The sequence below is a fragment of the Lagopus leucura genome, unplaced genomic scaffold, assembly GCF_019238085.1.
Source record: "Lagopus leucura isolate 7727_CA_CO unplaced genomic scaffold, USGS_WTPT01 Super-Scaffold_100014, whole genome shotgun sequence".
In the NCBI taxonomy this organism is placed as follows: domain Eukaryota; kingdom Metazoa; phylum Chordata; class Aves; order Galliformes; family Phasianidae; genus Lagopus; species Lagopus leucura.
The window spans coordinates 4,216,844-4,240,420 of record NW_024962268.1 but is presented as its reverse complement, the minus strand read 5'-3'; the positions used below and the strand labels follow the sequence as shown (position 1 = coordinate 4,240,420).

At 41.7% G+C, this 23,577-nt stretch overlaps 1 protein-coding gene across 1 annotated transcript in view; it reads left to right on the top strand.

Annotated features, from left to right (window-relative positions):
- The window catches only part of AP3B1 (adaptor related protein complex 3 subunit beta 1), a 159,572-nt gene that overhangs the window by 16,644 nt on the left and 119,351 nt on the right, over positions 1–23,577 (top strand). The window contains exons 2-4 of the mRNA XM_042875404.1: positions 5,474–5,548; positions 12,093–12,188; positions 13,718–13,878. Coding sequence (XP_042731338.1) covers positions 5,474–5,548; positions 12,093–12,188; positions 13,718–13,878 — 332 coding nt within the window. The remainder of the gene's footprint in view (positions 1–5,473; positions 5,549–12,092; positions 12,189–13,717; positions 13,879–23,577) is intronic.

The following is a 23,577-nucleotide window of genomic DNA, read 5'->3' as shown; positions in this document are numbered from 1 at the left end:
TCTTTTTAATGCATCCCAGAAATTATTTTTTTTTTAACCTCACAGATTCTGCACAAAGCTGAAATTTGAATATCTGGATGGTGTTTAAAAGCTGCTGTGGAGTCTTTAATTTGTACTTTTCTATCAAAATATATACAGTCACGCACTTTTAAAATATCTGTTCTACAGTGCCAATGTGCCTGTAAATAATTGTTTTCAGTAAGGAGGGAAGATGAGTGGTGCAGTTGACTTCCTGGAGGGAAGGGATGCCATCCAGGAGGACCTGGACAGGCTTGAGAGGAGGGCCCATGCCAACCACATGAAGTTCAACAAGGCCAACTGCAAGGTCCTACACCTGGGTTGGGGCAATCCCAGGCACAGATGCAGGTTGGGTGGAGAATGAATTGAGAGCAGCCCTGAGGAGGAGGATTTGGGAGTGTCAGTTGATGAAAGACTCAGCATGAGCTGGCAGTGTGTGCTTGCAGTCCAGAAAGCTAACTGTATTCTGGATTACATAAAGAGAATTGTGACCAGCAGGTTGAGGGAGGTGATTTGCCCCTCTACTACACTCCTGTGAGATCCCACCTGGAGTACTGTGTCCACTTCTGGGCCCCCACCACAAGAAAGACTTGGAGTTGTTGGAGTGGGTCCAGAGGAGAGCCATGAAGATAATCCAAGGACTGGAGCATCTCCCTTATGGGAACAGGTTGAGAGAGCTGGTACTCTTCAGGAAAGAAAGCTCTTGGAGGATCTTATAGCAGCCTTCCAGTACCAGAAGGGAGTCTACAGGAAAGCTGGGGAGGGACTTCTTATAAGGACATGTAGTGACAGGATGAGGGGAAATAGTTTTAAACTGGAAGAGGGTAATTTTAGATTAGACACTAGGAAGAAATTATTTACTGAGAGGGTGGTGAGACACTGGAGCAGGCTGCCCAGCAAAGATGTAGATGCCCCCTCCCTGGAAGCAGTCAAGGCCAGGCTGGATGGGGCTTTGAGCAACCTGGTCTAGAGGGAGATGTCCTTGCCTATGGCAGGGGGTTTGGAACTAGATGACCTTAAAGGTCCCTTCCAACCCAAACCATTCTATGTTAAAATATAAAATTGCAATTGAAGTTTTTCTGAACTAACTGTCTTAATTCAGCAGTCAGGAAGCAACAGGAGTTTGTTGGAGTGTATTTAAAAAAAATACATTTTACATTTGTTTTTTGTTTTTTTTTAATTTGAAAACACATATTTTTTTATTTCTGAAAAGTATTAGAAGAATGTGCTGTGGAAATCTGATCAGTATCCAGTTAGCTTTCATTCTGGAATCTTTTGCTTTGGAATCAGAATCAGTTGCTTTCTCTCACGGGTCCTTCAATTTCCTTTAGATGCTCTTTTTTTTTTTTTTTTTTTCTTTCATTTTGCTTACCCTTTATGTGGCTTAATCCTCTCTAAGCACATACTGAAGTGCGTAGTTGCTGGCTATATCCTGTGTTACTGTTCTTTCCTTGGATCCTAGAGCTAGTGACTTCTCCCTTTCTTTGGTATCCTCTAACAATGGAGATTTTACTCAAGTTGGTTGTCTCCAGCTTTTCCCTTTGCAGCCATGGATCCTCATAAAGACATAAATTATGTGTTAGTAAGCATGGCCCTTTGAAGGGCACTGTTATGTAATTTCTTCTGCTTTGCTCAGTAAAAATCTTTCTTTTGTTTATTACTGTGACCAGGAGAGCTGGAGAGAGTTGCAAGTTGCTTTCTTCATGTTCTTTTTCAAAAAGCTGGCTAGATCTTTAACTGCACTTGGAAACTTTTACAACTGAATGCATGTGTGTGAGGCAATTGGAAGCCTCACAATTCTGGATTTTCCCTCTTGTAAGATGCTCAAGTTTCTAGACTATTCCCTATTTTTAGCTTCAGTCCTTGTTCCATATACTACACAGAGCTGGAGAAGTATTACTTTCTCAGATGGCAGTAGGTGCCTCCAGTGTCTTTGATGGTTGTTTTTTTTTTTGTTGTTTCACCACTGCTCTGTTTCTTTAAGCGAAAATAGTCGTCTAGCTCATGAGGTTGGCTATTACTTGACTGACAATGAGTTGCTTATGTTAAGATGCTCTGTTTTCAGTCTGTTCCACGCATTCAAAGTATTTACTGCTATCTTGTGTTTAAACTGTGCCTGGTACCAACCTTTGGCTCATGTAGCCAGTTGGAACAACTACCTTTACAGGTCAGGACTGGGACCTCGTGTAATTAGTATGAGGCCTGTAGCTGTAATAATGTTCTTGCTGGGCACTGAGACATTTGTGCATTCACAGTTATGTGCTTACATTTAGTAAGCTCTCAGGCATTATATGTTTTTCAGAGATAAAAGACATCCTCTGTCCTTGTTACTAGAGGAAAAAGGAATTTGTCAGAGCATTGTTGAATGTGTGTCTCATGGGAGCACTGTTTTTTTTTCACTAATTTTAGATAAGGGAAAAGGCTGTATAGGCCAGTAATTTTCTTACTCTTTTAGCAGACTTCAACAAGCTGAACCTTCCTGTGTTTGTATAGGTGTGGTGGAAAAGTACCAGGAGAATGCTTCTTCAAACTCTTTTTGCTGCTTATTGCTCTTCTAAAGTGGTTGGCAAATTCTCTCCTGAGGAGAAGAAAATGTTTTACAAATAGAACAATACAGAAAATAAATTCAGAAACAAATTAATGTGTCTGGTTTTCCACAGAGACATTCCTGTATGTCCATCCCTCACTTTATTAAAAAAAAAAAAAAAAGAAAAAAAAAAAAAAAGAAAAGAAAAAAAAAGCTTAGTGCACCCTGTGTTATGCACAGTATTTTGTAGGTACAGAAGTGTGCACAGACTTGTGGATGCAAGTAAAGATTCTTGATTCAGAATGTTCCTGTCTGTGCGGGATCTTGAGGTATGTAATACAACACAACTTGCGTATCTGTGCACAGAAGCAAAAATGTTGTGATAAGACCGTAGTCTTGGAAAGAATGGTCATGTTCCTCCATCTTAATGTTCCATTTATTCTAATCATTATGACTTTGTGAGTCAAAATACAGTCTTCTAAAAGAACTTGACATGGTCCCCCACCACATCCTCATCTCCAAATTGGAGGGAAGTGGATTTGATGGGTGGACGACCCGATGGATAAGCAATTGGTTGAAAGGCCGCAGACAGAGGGTGGTGGTCAATGGCTCTATGTCCAGGTGGAGGCCGGTAACAAGTGGTGTCCCCCAAGGGTCTGTCTTGGGACCGGTGCTCTTTAACATCTTTATTAATGACATCGATGAGGGAATTGAGTGCACCCTCAGCAAGTTTGCTGACGACACCAAGCTGAGTGGTGCGGTTGATACGGTGGAAGGAAGGGATGCCATTCAGAGGGACCTCGACAGGCTGGAGGGCTGGGCTCGGGTGAACCTGATGAGGTTCAACACGGCAAAGTGCAAGGTTTTTCATTTGGGCCGGAAGAACCCCAGACACCTGTACAGGCTGGGAGGAGCGGTCCTTGAGAGCAGCTCGGCAGAGAAGGACCTGGGGGTCCTGATGGACGAGAGACTGAATATGAGCCAGCAGTGTGCTCTGGCAGCTCAAAAGGCAAATGGGATCCTGGGCTCCATCAGGAGAGGGGTGGCCAGCAGGGACGGGGAGGTGATTGTCCCTCTCTACTCGGCTCTTGTGAGGCCCCATCTGGAGTACTGTGTCCAGGTGTGGAGCCCTCAGTACAAGAAAGACATTGAGATTTTGGAAAGGGTCCAGAGGAGGGCGACTAAGATGATCAGGGGGCTGGAGCACCTCCCCTATGAGGACAGGCTGAGGGAGTTGGGCTTGTTCAGCCTGGAGAAGAGAAGGCTGCGGGGTGACCTCATTGCAGCCTATCAATACCTGAAGGGAACCTACACCCAGGAGGGGAGTAAACTCTTCAAAAGGGCTGACAACAGCAGGACTAGGGGAAATGGATCCAAGTTGAAGGAGGGAAGATTTAGGTTGGATGTTAGGGGGAAGTTCTTTACTAGGAGAGTGGTTAGGCCCTGGAACGGGCTGCCCAGGGAGGTTGTGGATGCCCCGTCCTTGGACGTGTTCAAGGCCAGGTTGGACGGGGTCCTGGGCAACCTGATCTGAATGTGTATGTTTGGTGGCCCTGCTAGGCAGGGGGGTTGGAACTACATGATCCTTGAGGTCCCTTCCAACCCGGGTGATTCTGTGATTCTGTAACTTCAATACATATTTACATTGTATACTGTAGCTGTTACAGTGGATGAGTTAAATAGTGGAAGTGATTTGTAGAGTCATACTGTTAAAGCCTATAAGGGAAATCTTTAAGGATTATCTGCATTTTTGAATAGCATAACTTCTGCTGCATTAAGATGTGAAGATTGTTAATATGCTATTTTGTGGTACTTTGCAGTGCACATTATTACTGGGTTGTGCATAACTCTGGTCAGTCTGAATCTTACTTGACTGTCTTGTTGAACTCTTATCCTTTCCAGTATGCTGACTGGATCCCAGCTTGTCTGTATCTGGAATCTTCTGAGCTTGTCAGTCTGCAGCAATACCCAGACTAGAAGATTTGTAACACATCATTGCAGTCCCAGGGTTTGCAGTCTTGCAGTGTGGATATGAATTATTGGCAGACATGCTGCTGAAATTAGATCTAATCCATGACAGAGTTGCACAGCTGAAGTGCGCTCACTTTATTCCTTTTGGTGTATTTGTTTTTGATAAGTAGAACTCTTTAGCTATTCACGCATGGAGGATGAAACTGAACTGGGTTTCTGTTTGTAGTGCTCTTTACTGAGTGAACAACTGTTGTTTACTCTACATCCCAGTTTCAGACTTTTCTGACTTCAAATACTAACACTTCCTTTAAAAACAACCACGCGTACTGGTGGGTTGATAGGCTGTGTGTTTACTTTGTAATTTTTTTGTTCTCTGTACTTTAGTAAGGCCTTCTGTGTTAAACTTCCTATGGAAACCAAATGTGCTTTGATTTTAGTATGATGTCAATTTATTTTTCTTCTTGATTTTCTTCTTGCGCACTGAAGTCATTCCTGAGAAATGAAACAGGATTTAGTCCTACAATTTTTTTTGAACTTCTTTCTGTCCATCTTTTTTCTTTTTCTTCCTTTTATCTTTTTTGATTGTAGCCCCTGAAGTCGTGTTCTGTAGCGCTTTTCAGATAAGGAAAATGTTCATTTATTTTGGAAGAATTAATTTTAATTTCTAAAACATTAAAATTGCTTTGCAGCCTAGTAGGGTAAAGGCCAGCTTGTTGATTGCGCCCTTGCTCCCCTACTGTCATTCCTGCACATGGTATGTTGTATGGATGGCATCCTGCAGTATCCGGTTGGTTGCTTGGTTTGTTTGTTTGTTTTAATTCAGACTTTATCTGTAATAAATGTCTCTTACCTTTAAAAAAAAAAAAAAAAGTCAAAAAGTGCAAAAAGTGCAAAAAGTGAAACCAGAACACTAATAAATGATGCTATTATTTTATTATCTTTTATTATCTTTTTCAGATGATTGCAAAGGGAAAAAATGCTTCTGAGCTGTTTCCTGCTGTTGTGAAGAATGTTGCCAGTAAAAATATTGAGGTATTCCTACAGCTTATTAAAAACATTGTTAGAGAAGATCAGTGCATAACCGAAAATTCTGTCTAATTGTATCAGTCTTCAGCATAAATTGTAAATTATTTCTAGCACTTTTTTTTACTAGAATTGCTATTTTTTAAAAAAATTCCCTACAAATATAGTGTTAAAGAAAAAGTCCTGTGTATAGATTAAAGGAAGCCCATTGAATGATTTTTTTTGGGAGGAGAGAGACAACTCTTGATGATTTACATTATAAAAAATAATCAAAACCACATGAAACATGCTCGAAAGGGTTGATATGAGAAAGCTTATGGAAGCATGTGGTTGCAATTAACTGCTGAGGACATAATCTCTTCGAATTGAGGGTGATTTGTGCTACAATACATTTGAAAGCATCAAATACAGATTAACAATGAGAGAAGAGTGGAGTAAAAAACTTTCACTGAGCCTAGACCTATACTATACTAATAGAAATGAAGTACCCAAGCATTAGGATTGCCAAGGAAGATCACTTTAACTCAAGTCTCTTAAGAAGTGTATGATTAGACAGTAGTTGCTGATGAAGTGTGTTAAGAATAATGATTTGTTCCATGACACTTAAGTATTGGTTCTTTTGGTAACTTAATTTGGAAGAGTTATTTTAATGCTCTTCTTATTTATGTGAATGCCTGTGATCTAGGAAGATTATGAAACAGAAGCTTTCAAATCTCAGAAAATCTTGGAAATTTGTCAGAGGGGGAAGTAGGTCCCGTCTTGAGTGAAGAAACTTACTGTTGTGCGTTTTAACATCAAATCTTTGGGTTTGGTGTATGCTTTAACAGACATGGAGGCTTTAAAGCAAGACTATGCATGCATTTTAGGACTTGCCTTTATTCATTTGCTTTATATGAATAATTATGTAGGGTATCATATGAAAAATGACAGACTGAAGAAAGTTTAAATGTCATGTAGGAGAAGCTGGAGAGGAAGTTGGGTCAGAATCATCAGTGGTAGGAGTTCATTTCTTGAGACAGGAATGAATTTCTTTGATTTACACTTAATTATGTAATTTTAAAAAAATTATTATAAGGATACTTAATAGCTTTATCAGGACTTTGATAAATAAAAGCAATAGCAGAAGTAAAAGGTTTATTTGTTTGTTTACTATCAATTCTATCATTGCAGTTATTTGTCTACCTTTTCCCCAGAATCAAGTGGTAAATGCACAATGTTTCTTGATTTTGTATCTTTTCTTGCTTTCCTTTTAGGGGAGGATGTGAGGGAAAATATCTTGGACAAAAACTTTCACTTAAATTTTTATCTAGGATTTTTGAAAACTGCATTTGCTTCCAACTAAGACTTGTTTACATCCACAAACTTTCCACGTCTCTTGAGGGGATCTAAAACAATGTCTGCATTAGGAAGTTGTACGGCCAGGCATTTTATAAAAAAAGAAAAAGTAACTATTACTCAGGTATACTCAGTACCAGTACTATGCATACCAAGTCAGCTCTAGTTCAGAGGTTCCAAAATTGTAATTGACTTGACAAATTAAATTTGGATGAAAACTGTATGTGTCAATTAGCAGTTTCAGACTGCATAATGACCAATGAAGTCTGTTTTGGGGCAGTAGAGCAAACATGTAACAGTATCATCCTGTGTAGTAACAATTATCTAATAATTTTGGGAAAATAAAGTGGTTTGAAGTGCTGTTAATAGAAGGCATGCTGTAGTTCATCCCTTCTTTTCTGGAAATATGTATTCCATACATAACATCTGCTATAAGTTAAAAGTTGCTTTTTCCAAGGCTTGTGCCACTGCTGTGTAGATTTCCTGCTGTGATGGCTTCAGAAACCGCTATCTCACTGTGGGTACAGCAAGTACTGCGGTATAGCAAGTCACAGATACTTGTTTTCTTCCTTATTTTACACTGATGATTAGTAAAATTCTAGTCAGTGTAATTTGATTTTAAAGAAATTTTGGTTATTTAAATACTACTTCAGAAGTTCTTTTTTTCTTTCTTTTTTTTTCTTTTTTTTCCAAAAGCCTGTATTTGGCTAATGCCAAATGCTGTGCTCTGGAAGACAAGGAGGGCTATGCTTGCAAAGGTGATAAAAGTTGCTTTGAATGGCTAGAGCTTGAGTTGCTACTCCAATAGAGGCAATACTGCATAGCTCCAGGCTCCAAGGTATAATAGTATTGAAGCTGAGAATGTATTCCTGATAGTGCATATGTACACACATACAGGTATATTTTGTGTGTGTATAGATACATGCAATACAGGTACATACTGCAGCTGCCACATAAGTTGACTGAGAACTTGTATGAATGCAACCGCTAGGCAGTTCAAGAGGAAGTTCAAGAGGAAGTTCTTGAGGGAATAGGTTTGTACATACATGGAGGGTAAATCAATCTAACTGGGTCTCCTCAGTAGCTGGCCCATAGGTGCCAATCTTTTCAATTAATGGCAGCTAGACAAAGGGCCTTGAGTCTGCAGAACTACTTCTGTGGCTGCTACAGGATGCTCTGCACGTACATGCTCCCTATGTCCACCCGTAGCTACCACCCTGTAGTTTTGCCCTATGGACAACTGTGTGCGTGTATACAAACACATGACCCTGGATAGGATAACCCCGGTCTCTTATAGTTTTCTCTTTAGGGAGAGACATAAATAGTGTGTTTCTCTCCCTAAAGCCTCCAGGTTTTTCTGGAAGCTGGACAGAACTCTTCTGGTCCACTCTCTTGCCAGCTTTTTCTGGGATGTCTCTTTTCTGTACCTGTATTCTTACCTCTGCTTGCCATGCACTTCACCTACTTGCTGACACTTAGTTTCACTCACTCTCCAGTTGCTCGTGGGCTCTCTAACCTGTGGTGATGGCACTCATGCCCTCACTTGTTCTTGTCACTTATGGGGCTCCCGTGTCCTGAGATCTCACTCAACGTGATGTTTTTTGTTGTTGGTACCCAAGGTCAAATGGCCCATGCTCTGATTGCTGTCATATATTGTGTATTCAATGTGAAGCTGTATGTACTTCACAGAACATAATTCAAAAAGGACTTTTTATAAGACTATATGACAGAATGCTGATCAGGTGCAGGGCACAGAGGATCACAGAATCATTAAGGTTGGAAAAGACCACTAAGATCATTGAGTCTAACCTTCAATCCATCACCATCATATCCACTTAACCACATCTCTCACTGTCTTTTCTTAAAAACCTCCAGGGACAGTGATTCCACCACCTATATATGGGCAGCCTGTTCCAATGCCTTGCCACTCCTTCACAGAATAAACTTTTCCTAATATCCTACTTGAACCTCCTGTGGTGTGACTTAAGGCTATTACCTCTCATCTTATCTAGGTTACTAGTTACCTGGGAAAAGGGGCTTACCCCCACCTCACTATAGAGGCAGAGAACCGTAACATCTTTCCTTAGCCTTCTCTTCTTCATACTGTAAAACCCCAGATCGTGCAGCCATTTCTTTTAAGTCTTGTATTTCAGACCCTTCACAGCTTTGTTGCCTTTCTCTGACCATGCTGCAGGGCCTCAATGTCTGTCATGTAGTTAGGGGGGCCAAAATTGAAAGCACTACTCTTAAGTGCATCCTCAGGGGGATTGTCACCTCTCTGCTCCTGCTGGCAACACTATTTCTGACACAAGCCAGGATGCAGTTGGGCTTTGACCACCTGGGCATGCTACTGGGTTGTGTTCAGCTGAACGTCAACCAACACTCCTGGGTCCATTTCTTTCACTGTCTTTCAGCCACTCTGCCCCAAGTCTGTCGTGTTGCCTGGGGTTGTTGTGGTCAAAGTGGAGGCCCTGGAACTTATCTTGTTAAAGATCGTATCAGGCCATAGAGACTGATGGCCTCAGCCCATCAGTCTGGCCTGCCCGCATCCCTCCATATGGCTTTCCAATCCTCAGGCAGATTGACACTTGCTTCAACTTGGTGTTGTGTGGGAACTTACTGGGAGTGCACTCAATTTCCTCATTCAGATCACAGTAAAAATATGAAACTGAACTGGCCTCAATACTGACCTCTGAGGAGCACATGGCTGGCTGGTTGCCAGCTGGATTCAACTTCATTCACCATCTCTCTCTGAGCCCAATCATGCAGCCATTCCTTTTTACCTCTTATTTCTCTATTTTTACCTACTGACTCTGCTCCAAATTATATTACGGTCCCTTCATTTCCATGTCTTTGGTTCTTTCCTAGAACATCCCATAAGTCCTGAAATACTCTGCCTCTTCACATAATGCATCCCGTGCTCTTAGGCCCAGTACCAAATGAAAGGTACTCAGATATTTACTCTTGATGTGTTTCACACCTGGACCCTGGGGCTGAGAAGTTCCTTTGAGGGACCCAAAAGGGTATCCCTTCTTTGGAGCCCTAAATTTGAGTTCTCTTCTGTTACTTGGAGAAGTGTTGATGGTTCTTGTCGTGGATCCAATCTAGGTCAGGTTATTATTCTGCTGCTTCTCACTGCATTGTCTCTCTATTCTCCTTTGTATGTGTGAAGATAACATTTTATCACATAAATGCTATTTACTATTCTTTTTTTGTATTAGTGTTTTTGCGATTATTGTATTTGAAATCAAATAATTATATAATTCACATTTTCTCTGTGCAGTGGTCAAAGTTCCACTATTTGCTGGTGAAAAACATTTGTGTGGCAGGAGACTTAAACAGAAAAGAGATCAGGGCATTTAGAAAAGACAGGTATCTGACTAACCTTTGTAAATAATTAAATTGACGAATTTAGGTCACTGTAACTAGACAGAGCTAACCACTTCAGTGTCTCAGATGACTTTTCATGATTCAGTTTTTACTCTGAAATTCCTAGAAATTACTTGGAATGAATTCAGTCAGATTGAATGGGGCTCTGAGCAACCTGATCTAGCTAGTTGTCCCTGTTCATTGCAAGGAAGTTGGACTAAATGACCTTTAAATGTCCTGTCCAACTCAGATGATTCTATGATCTTGATAGTATTTTCTGAAACAATTTTTGTCATTTTTCCCCCAGCTTTAACCCTGTCAGAAATTTGTCTGTACAGATTGCTACAACGCAGTAGCATAAAGTATATCAGCTTTTCATGAGTGCTTTTCCTGACTAGAAAAGGCTGCTTGTTTTTTTTTATTTTTCTTTAAACCTGTGCCGAGTGCTCTGGTACAAGAAAGTAGAGATGAAGACGCAGTAAAACATACTCATTTGTCTTAAGAGAAGCAAAGGGCATCTTATTGTTTTACAGAAGTGCCTTGTGATTTTGTTTTTGTAAGTACATACTGACCTTAACTTGATTATGTGCATCATGGCGCGTGTTGTAAGGATGCAAGAAGTGACCTAATAAACAATTGGTGGTATAGAACAAAAATAAATCTTGATCAATACCTCACGGACTTTGATGTGTTTTTATTGATAAACTAATTAAACAAATCTGCCTATATTCCTCAAGGCTAATGTGCCCATGTTATGATTAGTTTCATAGGAAGGAGCATTTTAACATTGAGTGAAGGTAAGTGATAGAAGAACAGTGTAGTCACGAAGCTGTAAGGGCTACCATTTCTAGTCAGAGTGGATTCAGGGAAAGGAGGCTATCTTTGCACACCTGCAGTCATTCAGTGCATAGGCCTCTTGTGATCGATGTTGACTGCAGTTTGTCTGTAGCAGAGCTGCAAATAATACAGTGTGGTGTAACCTTCTGTGATTTAATATTCTGGGTTTTTTTTGCCAGAACTGGCAGAAAGATACATCTTCTGATAGCAACGGTAATTATAGCACAGCTGTAGTTGAGAGTCTTGAGGAGTTTTCTATTAGAAGCCCCAAGAGTTGGTTGAAGTTGTCCAATGTAAAAAATATTATCCCTGCTTCCTTGACTTATAGTGGCTATGAGGGGGTAAAGTGAATTAAATTGAATTTCTGCTTTCCCCAAAGTTATACTGAGATTTTCTTACTCTTTGAACATTATGTCCCTTGTAATATACTTACATTGGCCACATCCTTTGAATGTTTTGAACCATGCAAAGGGGGATCTAATGCCTTTTGCTTTTGTCCAAGACATAGTCAGAAGTGCTTTTTTAATTAAACTATATAGTCTACCACTGTTCAGCTTGAAGTTATATTCTATTCCAAATGTGTAAAGTAATTGATTTTGAGTTTTCAATGTAAATGTAAAATGTGCCTGTTTAAACTGTGGTTACCACTGATTTCACCCAATCTGTTTTCCCTAAGAATGTATTAGCAGTTCTCACATGGTCAGTTGCCATATGGTAGCTTCTTATGTTACTGAAGTCTTTATAAACGTGTTAGTAATATAAAACAATACTTTGTATTGTTAGTCTTGATCTGAGTATTGTAAATTAAGTAATATTGCAGCACCTCAAGGAACGTCTGTTAAAGGGATTACATTAAGTCATAGGACATCTGAGAAGCATGTGGATGTTCCAGTGATGCTATTAACTCTTCCTTCAAAAAATAAAGTGTTTATGTAACTGTGCAATCTAGGGCTTAGTTTTGCAGAATTCCACAACTAACTTGTAATAATGTTCTTTGTGTTTTTGTTTTCAGATAAAAAAGCTTGTGTATGTTTATCTGATGCGATATGCAGAAGAACAGCAAGATTTGGCATTGTTGTCCATCAGTACTTTTCAGCGTGCTTTGAAAGTGAGTGACTATGAAATAGTATTTTATGCAGAATTCTGAGCTGCCATCGCAAAAAGATCTTAAATATGATCAGGTTCTTTGATTCTAATTAACTTAAATGTACTTAACCAGATTCAGATGTGTAATTGACAGGGTATTTTTATGCTGCTTCAAACTTCTTCAAGTGTTAAGCAGCTAAGTCTGCATGAAGTGCCATTACCTTTCTAAAGAAAAGAAGCTGATTGGTGCTCTCACATTCACACAGACAACATTTATCTTGTCTTTCTTCTTTCCTAGTTATGTATGTGACAAGACCTTATTATAACTGAAGCCTCCTGTTTCTTTTAGCTTACATGAAAGGCGTGTATATACAAGAGAGAAGCATAACGTAACATAGTGTTTACATTACAATATGCAATATGTTGCATGTGCTTCTTTTAATATAAAGTGTTGAAAAACTTTTTGCACTGGTTTGCTTCTGATTTGTGTGACAACATGGTATTGGATCAGAGAGCAGAAGTCAGGATTGCCCTTAAAGTATGACTTCTGATGTTTAGAAAGGTCTCTTAAATCTGTACCAATGAATTTGGCTGGAATTTATGATGGGAGGATGTTGAGGTTTTTTCCCTTGCATTCTTCTACTAAAGCTATTCTAGATTTATTCTGTGTATTCAAACCCATGATTAATGGAGTAGGTTTTCATAACTGTTCTTCAAAGTACAGTTACTTTGCGGTATTTTTGTATCTCCAACCTAACCTTAGCATTATAAAGAAAGACGTATCCTGGAAGGAAAGAAGAAAAGGTAGAAAACGAAGGAGGTTTCAAAACATTTGGCTTTCAGATTTTACACATTCTTGAGAATATCAATTTTCTTACTGGCTTTGTATTATATCTCCCAGTTAGGAATACAAGTGAGTATATACTTAGGAAGAACTTGAGTTGAAGTGTCACAACTAAGAACCACATTTAAATTTGCTAGAAGTTATGTTTCAGTAATATCTGAATTGTTTTCGAAACATCTGAATTCCAGATCATTAAAGAATATGCTTGTCTTTTATAATGGAAAGTAAATGATGATGCTACGTTTTATTTTTTTTTCCATTAAAAATTTATTGCGTGAAGTTTGGCACATTTACTTGCTGGTGTGTCTTTAATTTGTAGGTCTGAGTTATGGTGTGATAAATTTGGATGGTTTAATCTTGTAATGGCTTGTGTTGGAAGGGACCTCAAAGATCACCTGCTTCCAACCTGCCCTGCTACAGTCAGCGTTGCTGACCATGATCCCAAGCACTACATCAGGCTGCCCAGGGTTCCACAACTCTGGGGTTGAACACCTCTAGGGGTGAGACATGCACAGCCTCTCTGGGCAGCCTGTTCCAGTACTTCACCACACTCAAAGTTTCCCCTTTAATTTAATTTAAATCTCCCTTCTTTTAGTTGGAAACCATTCCCCCTTGTCCCCTTAATATGCCATTACTAGGGTAAGCACTCCAGAGGATTTAATGTATGCTTCTTATCTTATTTTTCCCTTTCTCTCCCATTTTTTTAGGATCCTAATCAGCTAATCCGTGCAAGTGCTCTCAGAGTTTTATCTAGTATCCGTGTGCCAATTATTGTTCCTATTATGATGCTTGCTATTAAAGAAGCGTCTTCTGATTTATCTCCTTATGTGAGGAAAAATGCGGCCCATGCAATCCAAAAACTGTACAGGTGAGTTATTCTGAGAAATACTGAAAAACGTTTTAAAGATCATTATGGATACTGGTTAGTAAAACTGTTGTGGATGTTGTGTGTGTCCCAGATGTATATCAGATCTGTTTTTTTAGAAGTATAAAATAGACATAGATTCAATCACTTAGCTGTTTTGATTGGAATTTAGACACCTTTGAATTTTTTTTCCCTAATTGCTACAGCAAAGGTTTTAATATTCTCAATTTTAACTATATACATACCAATAGTGTATCTACTGTTTGCTGATCCTTGGAAAGACACAGAGGACCACGAGAATTTTTTAAATCACTTTTATGTATTTAAAATGTCTTCATAAAAATTTGAAAATAAAATTATGTTCTATTTTAATATGCTTTTTTTTTTTTTACTTGGGGATGAGCTTTATATTTCTTTCTCCATTATTTTCTATGGTATATTCTTGTATAAGTTCAAAGTGTTTTTGATTAAATAGAGTTTTGATATATTTACAACAAACACAAGTATGGTATGTGTAGTAACACAATGCTGAATAGTTTTTTGCTTCATACAGTAACATGGTAAGTATGAAAATATATGAAAGAGAAACCGATGCAGTGTTTTCTGTTTTTTAATTAGCCTGTTACTGTAATCAATGTAGCAACGAGTGCAGATATGTTTTTAGCATTTGTATCTTTCATCTTGAAGTCATTCACTTTGGTTTGCAATACAGATGACAAAAGAATGCTTCCTAATAGAAATTCTATCTCTACAAATCCATTTCTTCCCTCTTCAGAAATCCTTCTTATGAAAGAGCTCTTACAAAGAAGAGGATAGTGGCTGACTCATCTGCGGGCAATAATATTTGTATCTTTCATAGTACAGATGATGAGTGTAACTTCTGGGCTATAATGCTGATGGCTTTTTTCACGACATTCTTGTGAAAAGCCTGGGCTGGGTTCCCTCTCTGCGGTCTTTTTTACAGTGAGTGCTCTCATCTGATGGCCTTGGGAGTAGTTGGGTCAGGATGTTACCTGTTTCAGTCACCAGCTGTCTATCCACCTCTCTGTGAACGTGCAGACATGTTGTCATGACAATGTTGTCACTTAAAGTAGCAAAAGGATTTTTCAGGTCCCTACTGTTCAAGTAATGTTCTTTCTTTTATCAGAAAGGGCTTGTATATTATGAAGTTTCAGACAGTTGTAGCTGCACAGTCCACCTTACCTGCAGTAGAATAAGCTTCAGTGTTACTTGTGAGCAGATCAGAAACTAGCAGTTGAGTGCCTGGTAAAGCCTTTGTCCCACAACATTCTTCTCTCCAAATTGGAAAGATACGGATTTGACGGGTAAACTTTAGATGGATGGAGAACTGGCTGCAGGATTGAATCCAGAGAATAGTGTCCAATGGCTCTGTGGCTGAGTGGAAACAAGTGGTGTCTCCCAGGGGCCAGTGCTGGGGCTGATTGTCATTTTCATCAATATGTGCATACGTTAGTACAGATTAGGGGATGACCTTGTGGAGAATTGCTCCAAGGAGAAGAACCTGAGGTCCTGGTGAACAACAGGTTGGCCATGAACCAGCAGTGTGCCCTACCGGCCAAGAAGGCTAATCATGTCCAGGGGTGCCTTAAAAAAAGTGGCCAGTGGGTTAAGGGAGGTGATCTATCCCCTTTACTCTGCCATGGTGAGGCCACATTTAGAATACTGTGTCCAGTTCTGGGATCCCCTGTTCAAAAAGCTGGGGATCTCCTAGGAGAAGTCCATCTGAGAGCAACAAAGATGATGGAGGACCTGGAGCATCTCCTTTGAGAGGAAAGGCTGAGTAACCTGGATCTGTTCAGCCTGGGGAAAAGAAGACTGAAGGGTGTTCTGATTAATGTTTATAAACATCCAAATGGAGGTGGGAGGCAAATGGATGAGGCCAGGCTCTTCTTGGTGGTGTTTAGTGACAGGGCAGAGGATAATGGCCTAAAACTTGAACATAGGAAATTCCATACTAATGTGTGGAAAAACTGCTTAATTGTATGGTTGACAGAGCACCAGAACAGATTGCTCAGAGAGGCTGTAAAGTCTTCTTCTATAGAGATATTCAAGACCTGTCTGGATGCCTACCTGTGATATCTGTTTTAGGGTACTTGCATTAGCAGGACGTTTGTACTTGATGATCGTTTGAGATCCCTTCCAACACCTGCAATTCTGTGATTCTATTATCAATGACATCAACAGTGGGGTCAAGTGCACCAGTTTGCAGATGACAGCTGTGGGGCATGGTTGACATGCCTGAGGAATGGGATGCCATCCAGGGGAACCGAGACAAGTTTGATCAGTGGGCCTAAAATAACCTTGTGAGGTTCAATAAATCCAAATGCACCTGGTTTGAGGCAAACTCCACTACCAATACAAGCTGGGGGATTAAATGATTGGGCCTGCTGAAAAAGACCTGGGGTTACTGGTGGATAGAAAGTTGGACATGAGCTACCAGTGTGCCTTCACAGCCCAGAAAGCCAACTGTGTCTTGGGCTGCATCAGAAGTGTGGCCAGCAGGTCAGGGGATGTGAGCCTATCCTTCTACTCTACAAAGCCTCACCTGGAGGGCTGCTTCCAGATGTGCAGTCCTCAGTACAGGAGAGACATGGACCTGTTGGAGTGTATTCAGAGGAGGGCCACAAAAATGATCCAGGGGATGGAACATCTCTCCTCTGAGTACGAGCTGAAAGAGCTGAAATTATTCAGCCTGGAGAAGGCTCCAAGGTGACTTGATAGTGGCCTTTCAGTATGTAAAGGAGAGCTGCAAGGTAGAAGGGGACAGACTCTTTAGTAGGGTCTGTTGTAATAGGATAAGGGAAATGGTTTCAAATGTAAAGAGGGTAGATTTAGGTTGGATGTAAGGAAAAAGTCTTTTACAGTGAGATTGGTGAGGCTTTTGCACAGGTTGCCTGGAGATAGGGTGGATGTCCCATCCCTGAAGTAATACCAGAATGGAGCTTTGAGTAACCTGATCTAGCTGTGAATGTCCTTGTTTAGTGCAGAGGAGTTGGATTAGATGACCTTTAAAGGTCCTTTCCAACTCTGAGGATTCTGTGATTTGGGAACTGCTTATAGTAAGTGTGCCAACTTTTATTGTCACTTTTTCAAAATCTGCTTCTGGAGTTTTCGTATCTGATGGCACTGGTTTGCCACAGGGCCAAGGGAGAGAGTACAGCTTTCTGAATTTTATGAAGCAGCAGCAGTGCCCAGAACTACTGAAGGCCATCCAGTTAATTTGTCTGTAGGCTGATAAAGTTGGCTTGTCTTCATATCAGCATGTGTGTGTCTCAGCAGAACAGGGATCATAACTGGTAGCTCTGCAGTGAAAAAGATCATACACTGGAAGCAAGGCTGTCTTTTGGCATATTTATTTAATAAGCATATCATTTCAGAGTTGGTGAGATCATTCTGAATTTGGTAAGAATCAAAATTCCACAGGCCATGGATCTTTGATTTGAAAATCAGTCAACAGTTTATCTACTCTCCTACATCTAATAATCCATCTTCTGTGAGCATTTAAGCAAGAAGCACTGTTATTTTATTCTAGTAGTGCCTGTATGTTCCACTTACTTTTTGGTTTCCATAACTTTTGTATCTGTTGGATAGTCCTGTTGCTCACTTAGTACCCCAGTCAGACTTCTGATGAGGGTTCAATACTTCAGTCTTCTTTGGATTTAGTATCATAGTATATATAGTATCTAGCCTAGAAGACCTTATTCATTAGTGGTTCAATCAGTCCAGGCAATGGGAACCTTGCATATCCAAACAGAAGAGATTTCAGGCATAGTATGAACACCAGCATTTGTGCCCAAAGCAGTCAACATTGCCAGCTACACCAGTGTAATTTTATCATTGAAAATATTAGACATCTTGTTTATTTCTCATAGAATGCACTTCAAAGCTATTTCTGTCTTCTGTTTATCAATAGAAAATTCTACTGTGTACTTGTACCTACTTGCAGCAGTGTCTAGAAAAAGATTTGACTACCAACATCAGTATTAAATGCCATAATGGGAACACATCATTCTAAGCTTTTCAGTCTTATTTTCCAAGAATGCTTCCTTCCTTATCTAAAGTTTCAGAAAGAGGAGGTGGAGAAATGAAAATTAAACCACTGGAGCCCTTACTGGAGATTGCCTTGATCTCATACAAATAGGTTTTTTTCAAAATGTGTTGTTACTAAGCCCCCTGCACTGATAGATAGGGATGGGGAGCAGAATAGGCCCTACTTAGTCTACAAGGAAATGGTTTTGGATTTGCTCTGAAAGATGGATTCTCACAAGTCCATAGGGCTGAATGGATAGCACCCTAGAGTGTTGAGGAAGTTGGCGGATGTGGTTACTAAGCCACTCTCCAGCAGTCTGGCTACCTGGAGATGTCCTAGTGGATTGGAGACTGGCAGATCACAGAATCACAGAATCACAGAATTGTAGGGGTTGGAAGGGACCTCCAGAGATCATCGAGTCCAACCCCCCTGCCAAAGCAGGTTCCCTACCGTAGGTTGCACAGGTAGGCATCCAGGCAGGTCTTGAACATCTCCAGAGAAGGAGACTCCACCACCTCCCTGGGCAGCCTGTTCCAGTGCTCCGTCACCTCACTGTAAAGAAGTTCTTGCGCATGTTTGTGCAGAACTTCCTATGCTGCAGTTTCCAGCCATTTCCCCTTGTCCTGTCTCCACTCACCACTGAAAAGAGTCCGGCCTCGCCATTCTGCCCCCCACACCTTAGATATTTATAGACCTGGATCAGGTCCCCTCTCAGTCTCCTTTTCTCAAGGCTGAACAGACCCAGTTCACTCAGCCTTTCTTCATAGGGGAGATGCTCCAGGCCCTTCACCATCTTCATGGGCCTCCGCTGGACTCTTTGCAAGAGATCCCTGTCTTTTTTGTACTGGGGAGCCCAGAACTGGATGCAGTGCTCCAGATGAGGTCTTACCAGGGCAGAGTAGAGGGGGAGGATCACCTCCTTTGACCTGCTGGCCACGCTCTTTTTAATGCACCCCAGTAAGCCATTGGCCTTTTTGGCCACAAGGGCACACTGCTGGCTCATGGCCAACCTGTCATCCACCAGGACACCCAGGTCCCTTTCCGCAGAGCTCCCCTCCAGCAGGTCATCCCCCAGCCTGTACTGGTGCATGCAATTATTCCTCCCCAGATGCAAGACTCTACACTTGCTTTTGTTAAACCTCATCTGTTTTTTTTCTGCCCAACTCTCCAGCCTATCCAGGTCTTGCTGAATGGCAACACAGCCTTCAGGCGTGTCAGCCAATCCTCCCAACTTCGTATCATCGGCAAACTTGCTGAGGGTGGCCATTATCCCCTCATCAAGGTCATTGATGAAGATGTTGAACAAGACTGGACCCAGCACAGACCCCTGAGGAACACTGCTAGTTACAGGCCTCCAACCGGACTCTGCACCACCAACAACGACCCTCTGTGCTCTGCCAGTCAGCCAGTTCTCAACCCACCTCACTGTCCACTCATCTATCCCACACTTCCTCAGCTTTGTTATAAGGATGTCGTGGGGGACAGTATCAAATGCCTTGCTGAAATCAAGGTAGACTACATCCACTGCTCTCCCCCTATCCACCCAGCCAGAGACAACATCATAGAAGGCTACCAGGTTGGTCAAGCACGACCTCCCCCTTGTGAACCCATGCTGACTACTCCTGATAACCTCCTCTTCTTCCAGTTGTCTGGAGATGACATCCAGTACAAGCTGTTCCATCACCTTTCCAGGGACAGATGTGATGCCTATCTTCAAAAAGGAATGGAAAGATGATCCTGGTAGCTACAGACCTATCAATCTCACCTCAGTGCTGCAGTAGGTTATGGAACGGATAATCTTGGGAGCCATCATGGACCAATTAAAGGTCAACCAGAGGATCAGGCCCAGTGAGCAGGGGTTTAGGAATGCTAGATCCTGTCTGACAAACCTGATTACATTCTATGACAAGGTGACCCGCTTAGTAGAGGAAGGTAAGGGTGTCAATGTGGTCTGCCTGGACTTCAGTAGAGCCTTTGAGACTGTCCCCACAGCATTCTCATGGAGAAGCTGGCTGCCCACAGTTTGGATGGGCGTACGCTCTGCTGTGTGAAACACTGGCTGGATGCTGGGCCCAAATTATTAAATGGAGTTAGGTGCAGTTGGTGGCCGGTCACAAGTGGTGTCCCTCAGAGCTCAGTTCTGGAGCCACTTTTATTTAACATCTTTATTAATGATCTTGATCAGGGGATTGAGTGCACCCTCAGTAAGTTCACAGATGACACCAAGCTGGGAGGGAGTTGATCTGCCTGAGGTAGAAAGATGCTACAGAGGGGCCTGGATAGACCAGATTGATGGGCCAAGGTAAACTGCGTAAGTTTTATTAGAGCCAAGTGTTGAGTCCTGCATTTGGTCACAACAACCCCAGGCAAAACCCTACAGGTTTGGAGGGGAGTGGCTGAAAAGCTGCCTGATGGAAAGGGACCTTGGTGTACTGATGGACTGATGGCTGAATATGAGCCAGCAGTGTGCGCTGGTGGCCAGAAAGGCCAATGGCATCCTGGCTTGTATCAGGAATGGTGTGGTGAGCAGGACTAGGAAGTAATCCTGCCCCTGTACTCAGCACTGGTGAGGCCTCACCTCAAGTACTGTGTTCAGTTTTGGGCACCTCAGTACAGAAAGGACATTGAGGTGCTGGAGCAGGTCCAAGGAAGGGCTACAAGGCTGGTGAAGGGCTTGGAGAATATGTCCTATGAGGAGAGACTGAAGGAACTGGGGCTGTTCAGTCTGGTGAAGAAGAGGCTGAGGGGAGACCTTATTGCTCTCTTCTAATATCTTACATATATCTTATATATCTTATCTTATATCTTATATATCTTACATATCTTATCTCGCTTACAGCGAGAGCGGGGTTGGTCTCTTCTCACTGGTGACAGGTGGCAGGATGAGGGGAAATGGCCTCAAGTTGCACCAGGGTAAGTTTAGGTTGGATATCAGGCAACACTTCTTTACAGAAAGGGTTGTTAAGCAGTGGAATAGGCTCCCCAGGGAGGTGGTTGAGTCACCATCCCTGGATGTGTTTAAAAACCATTTGGATGTGGTGCTCAGGGACATGATTTAGTGGAGGGTTGTAAGAGTTAGGGTAGTATGGTTAGGTCATGGTTGGACTCAATGATCTTTAAGGTCTTTTCCAACCTGAGCAATTTTATGATTCTGTGATTCTAAGTTACTCACCTACCTCTCTTCATGCTAAGTTAGAAGTTTTGAAATATAGGGAGTATTACTTTTCAGAAAGGGTGGTCAGGCACTGGAATGGACTGCCCAGGGAGGTGGTGGAGTCACAGAGCCTGGGGGTATTCAAGGAAAGACTGGATGTTGTGTTGAGGGACATGGTTTAGTGGGAGCTATTGGGAATAGGTGAACGGTTGGACTGGATGATCTTTTAGGTCTTTTCCAACCTTGGTGATTCTATGATTCTATGACCTACTAGAAAGACTTAGGACTGTAATCTGAAGACTTTGGTCCCTGACAGAGATTCCATTAAACTCCCCCGCCTTTTAAAACAATGCTGTTGTTTTACATGTGCTAATGATTGTGGTTTCTGAAAGTTTTATTATACGTTTAACCTAGTATTGCTAGTTATTACAACCTCGGTGATGTAGTATGCAGATGGGTACATATAGTTAATCTGTACTTGTATAGGATGGACAGTGCTTTAGGACATTTCATATGTCACCATTAAAACTTAAGTGTACAATGATGACCAAATGCTTCTTAACTATGTTAAAATGAGTTTTCAAAGTTATACAACTCCACATCTTTATAGCTATTTGAGTCCACAGTCTCTCTTGGCTTTGAGTTCTGCCATGTTCTGCGGATCGCTGTAGAAGAGGAAATTGGGATGAAAATTTTGTTCTTGCCTACCCCTTGTGTCTTTCTACACAAGAAAGCTAAGGAAGTAAGTTTTTCAATAATCAGTGCCTCTGACAAATTTTTCACGGTTGTTTCGAATATGTCAAAGGAAAGGTATGAATATGCTGGAAAAGTAGCACAGTGAGCTGTAAGCAGTTCAGGACCCTCCTGGAATGCATAAAGGATAACTTCTTGAGCCAAGCAATAGATAGCCCAAGGAGGGATGCAATATCAAACCTGTTGCTTACCAACTCAAGTGAACTGACTAGTGAAATCAGGATTGCTGATTGCCGCTCTCAGCTGCGTCGGCTCTAGAGATCATTGGATGGTGCAGTAAATGTTCCTGAAGGGTATGGGACAGAAAAGCAGAAAATCTTTGATGCTAAATTTTAGGAAAGCCAAATTCCAGATCTTCTGGGAGTTGGTCAGCAAACCACCTGGAAAACAGTCCTATGTATGGTATGAAGCAGAGATGGCAAATCTTTAAGGAAACTTCCTTTAGTGCACAGGAGCTCTTCCTGCCCAGGAGTAGGAGTCAGGAAACTAGAGGCATAGCCTGCTAGCGAGCAGTACAGGGAAGCTGGTAGCAACTGACAAAGTTAAGGCTGAGGTACTCAACTTTTTTGCTTTTGTCACCACTCGTGACTGAGCAGATGGGTCAGAAGGTGGGGACTGAGAGAGCAGTGTCCCTCCTGCTCTAAATGAGGATCAAGTTTGCAACCACCTGAGGAACCTAAACATCCCTAAGTCTGTGGGTCCCAAAGAGATGCATCCTAAGGGAATTGGCTTATGTAGTTGCCAAGCCACTCGATAATATTTGAAATCATGGAAAATTTGATCATGGTGATCAGGTGAAGTTTTTAGTGACTGGAAAAAATGCAATATTGATCCCAATTTTAAGAAGGGTAGGAAGGACAACCCAGGGAACTACTGACCTGTTGGTCATCTTGCATCCAAGGCACATGGAAGAGAGGGAGGTGATAGCCGCTCTCCATCATATTTGAAAAGTCATGGCTGTCATGTGAGGTCCTGGATGACTGGAGGAAGGGTCACATCACTCCCATTTACAAGAAAGGGAGCAAGGATGACCCAGGGAACTACAGGCAGGTGAGTCTCATGTCTGTGCTTGGGAAGATCATGGAACAGATCCTCCTGGATGACATGCTTGATCACATGAGGAATGGGCATGTGATCTGAGACAGCCAGCAGGGCTTCACCAGGGGAAGGTCATGTTTAACCAATCTGGTGGCCTTTGGCATCAGTGGACAAGGGAAAGGCAACCGATGTCATTTACCTGGACTTGAGCAAGGTCTTCAACATGGTCCCCCACCACATCCTTATTTCCAAATTAGAGGGATGTGGATTTGATGGGTGGACCACTTGATGGATAAGAAATTGGTTGAAAGGCCGCAGTCTGTCGCAGAGGCCACGGAGGGTGGTCATCAATGACTGTGTGTCCAGGTGGAGGCCGGTAATGAGTGGCATCTCCCAAGAGTCTGTCTTGGGACTTGTGCTCTTTAACATCTTTATCACTGACATCGATGACAGAATCGAGTGCACCCTCAGCAACTTTGCTGATGACACTAAGCTGAGTGGTGCGGTTGACACAGTGGAAGGAAGGGATGCCACTCCTCGACACGCTAGAAAGGAGGGCCCAGATGAACCTAATGAGGTTCAACACAGCAAAGTGCAAGGATTTGCAATTGGGCTGGAGGAATCCAAGGCATCCATACAGACTGGAAGGAGCAGTTCTTGAGAGTAGCCCTGCAGAGAAGGACCTGGGGGTCTTGACAGATGAAAA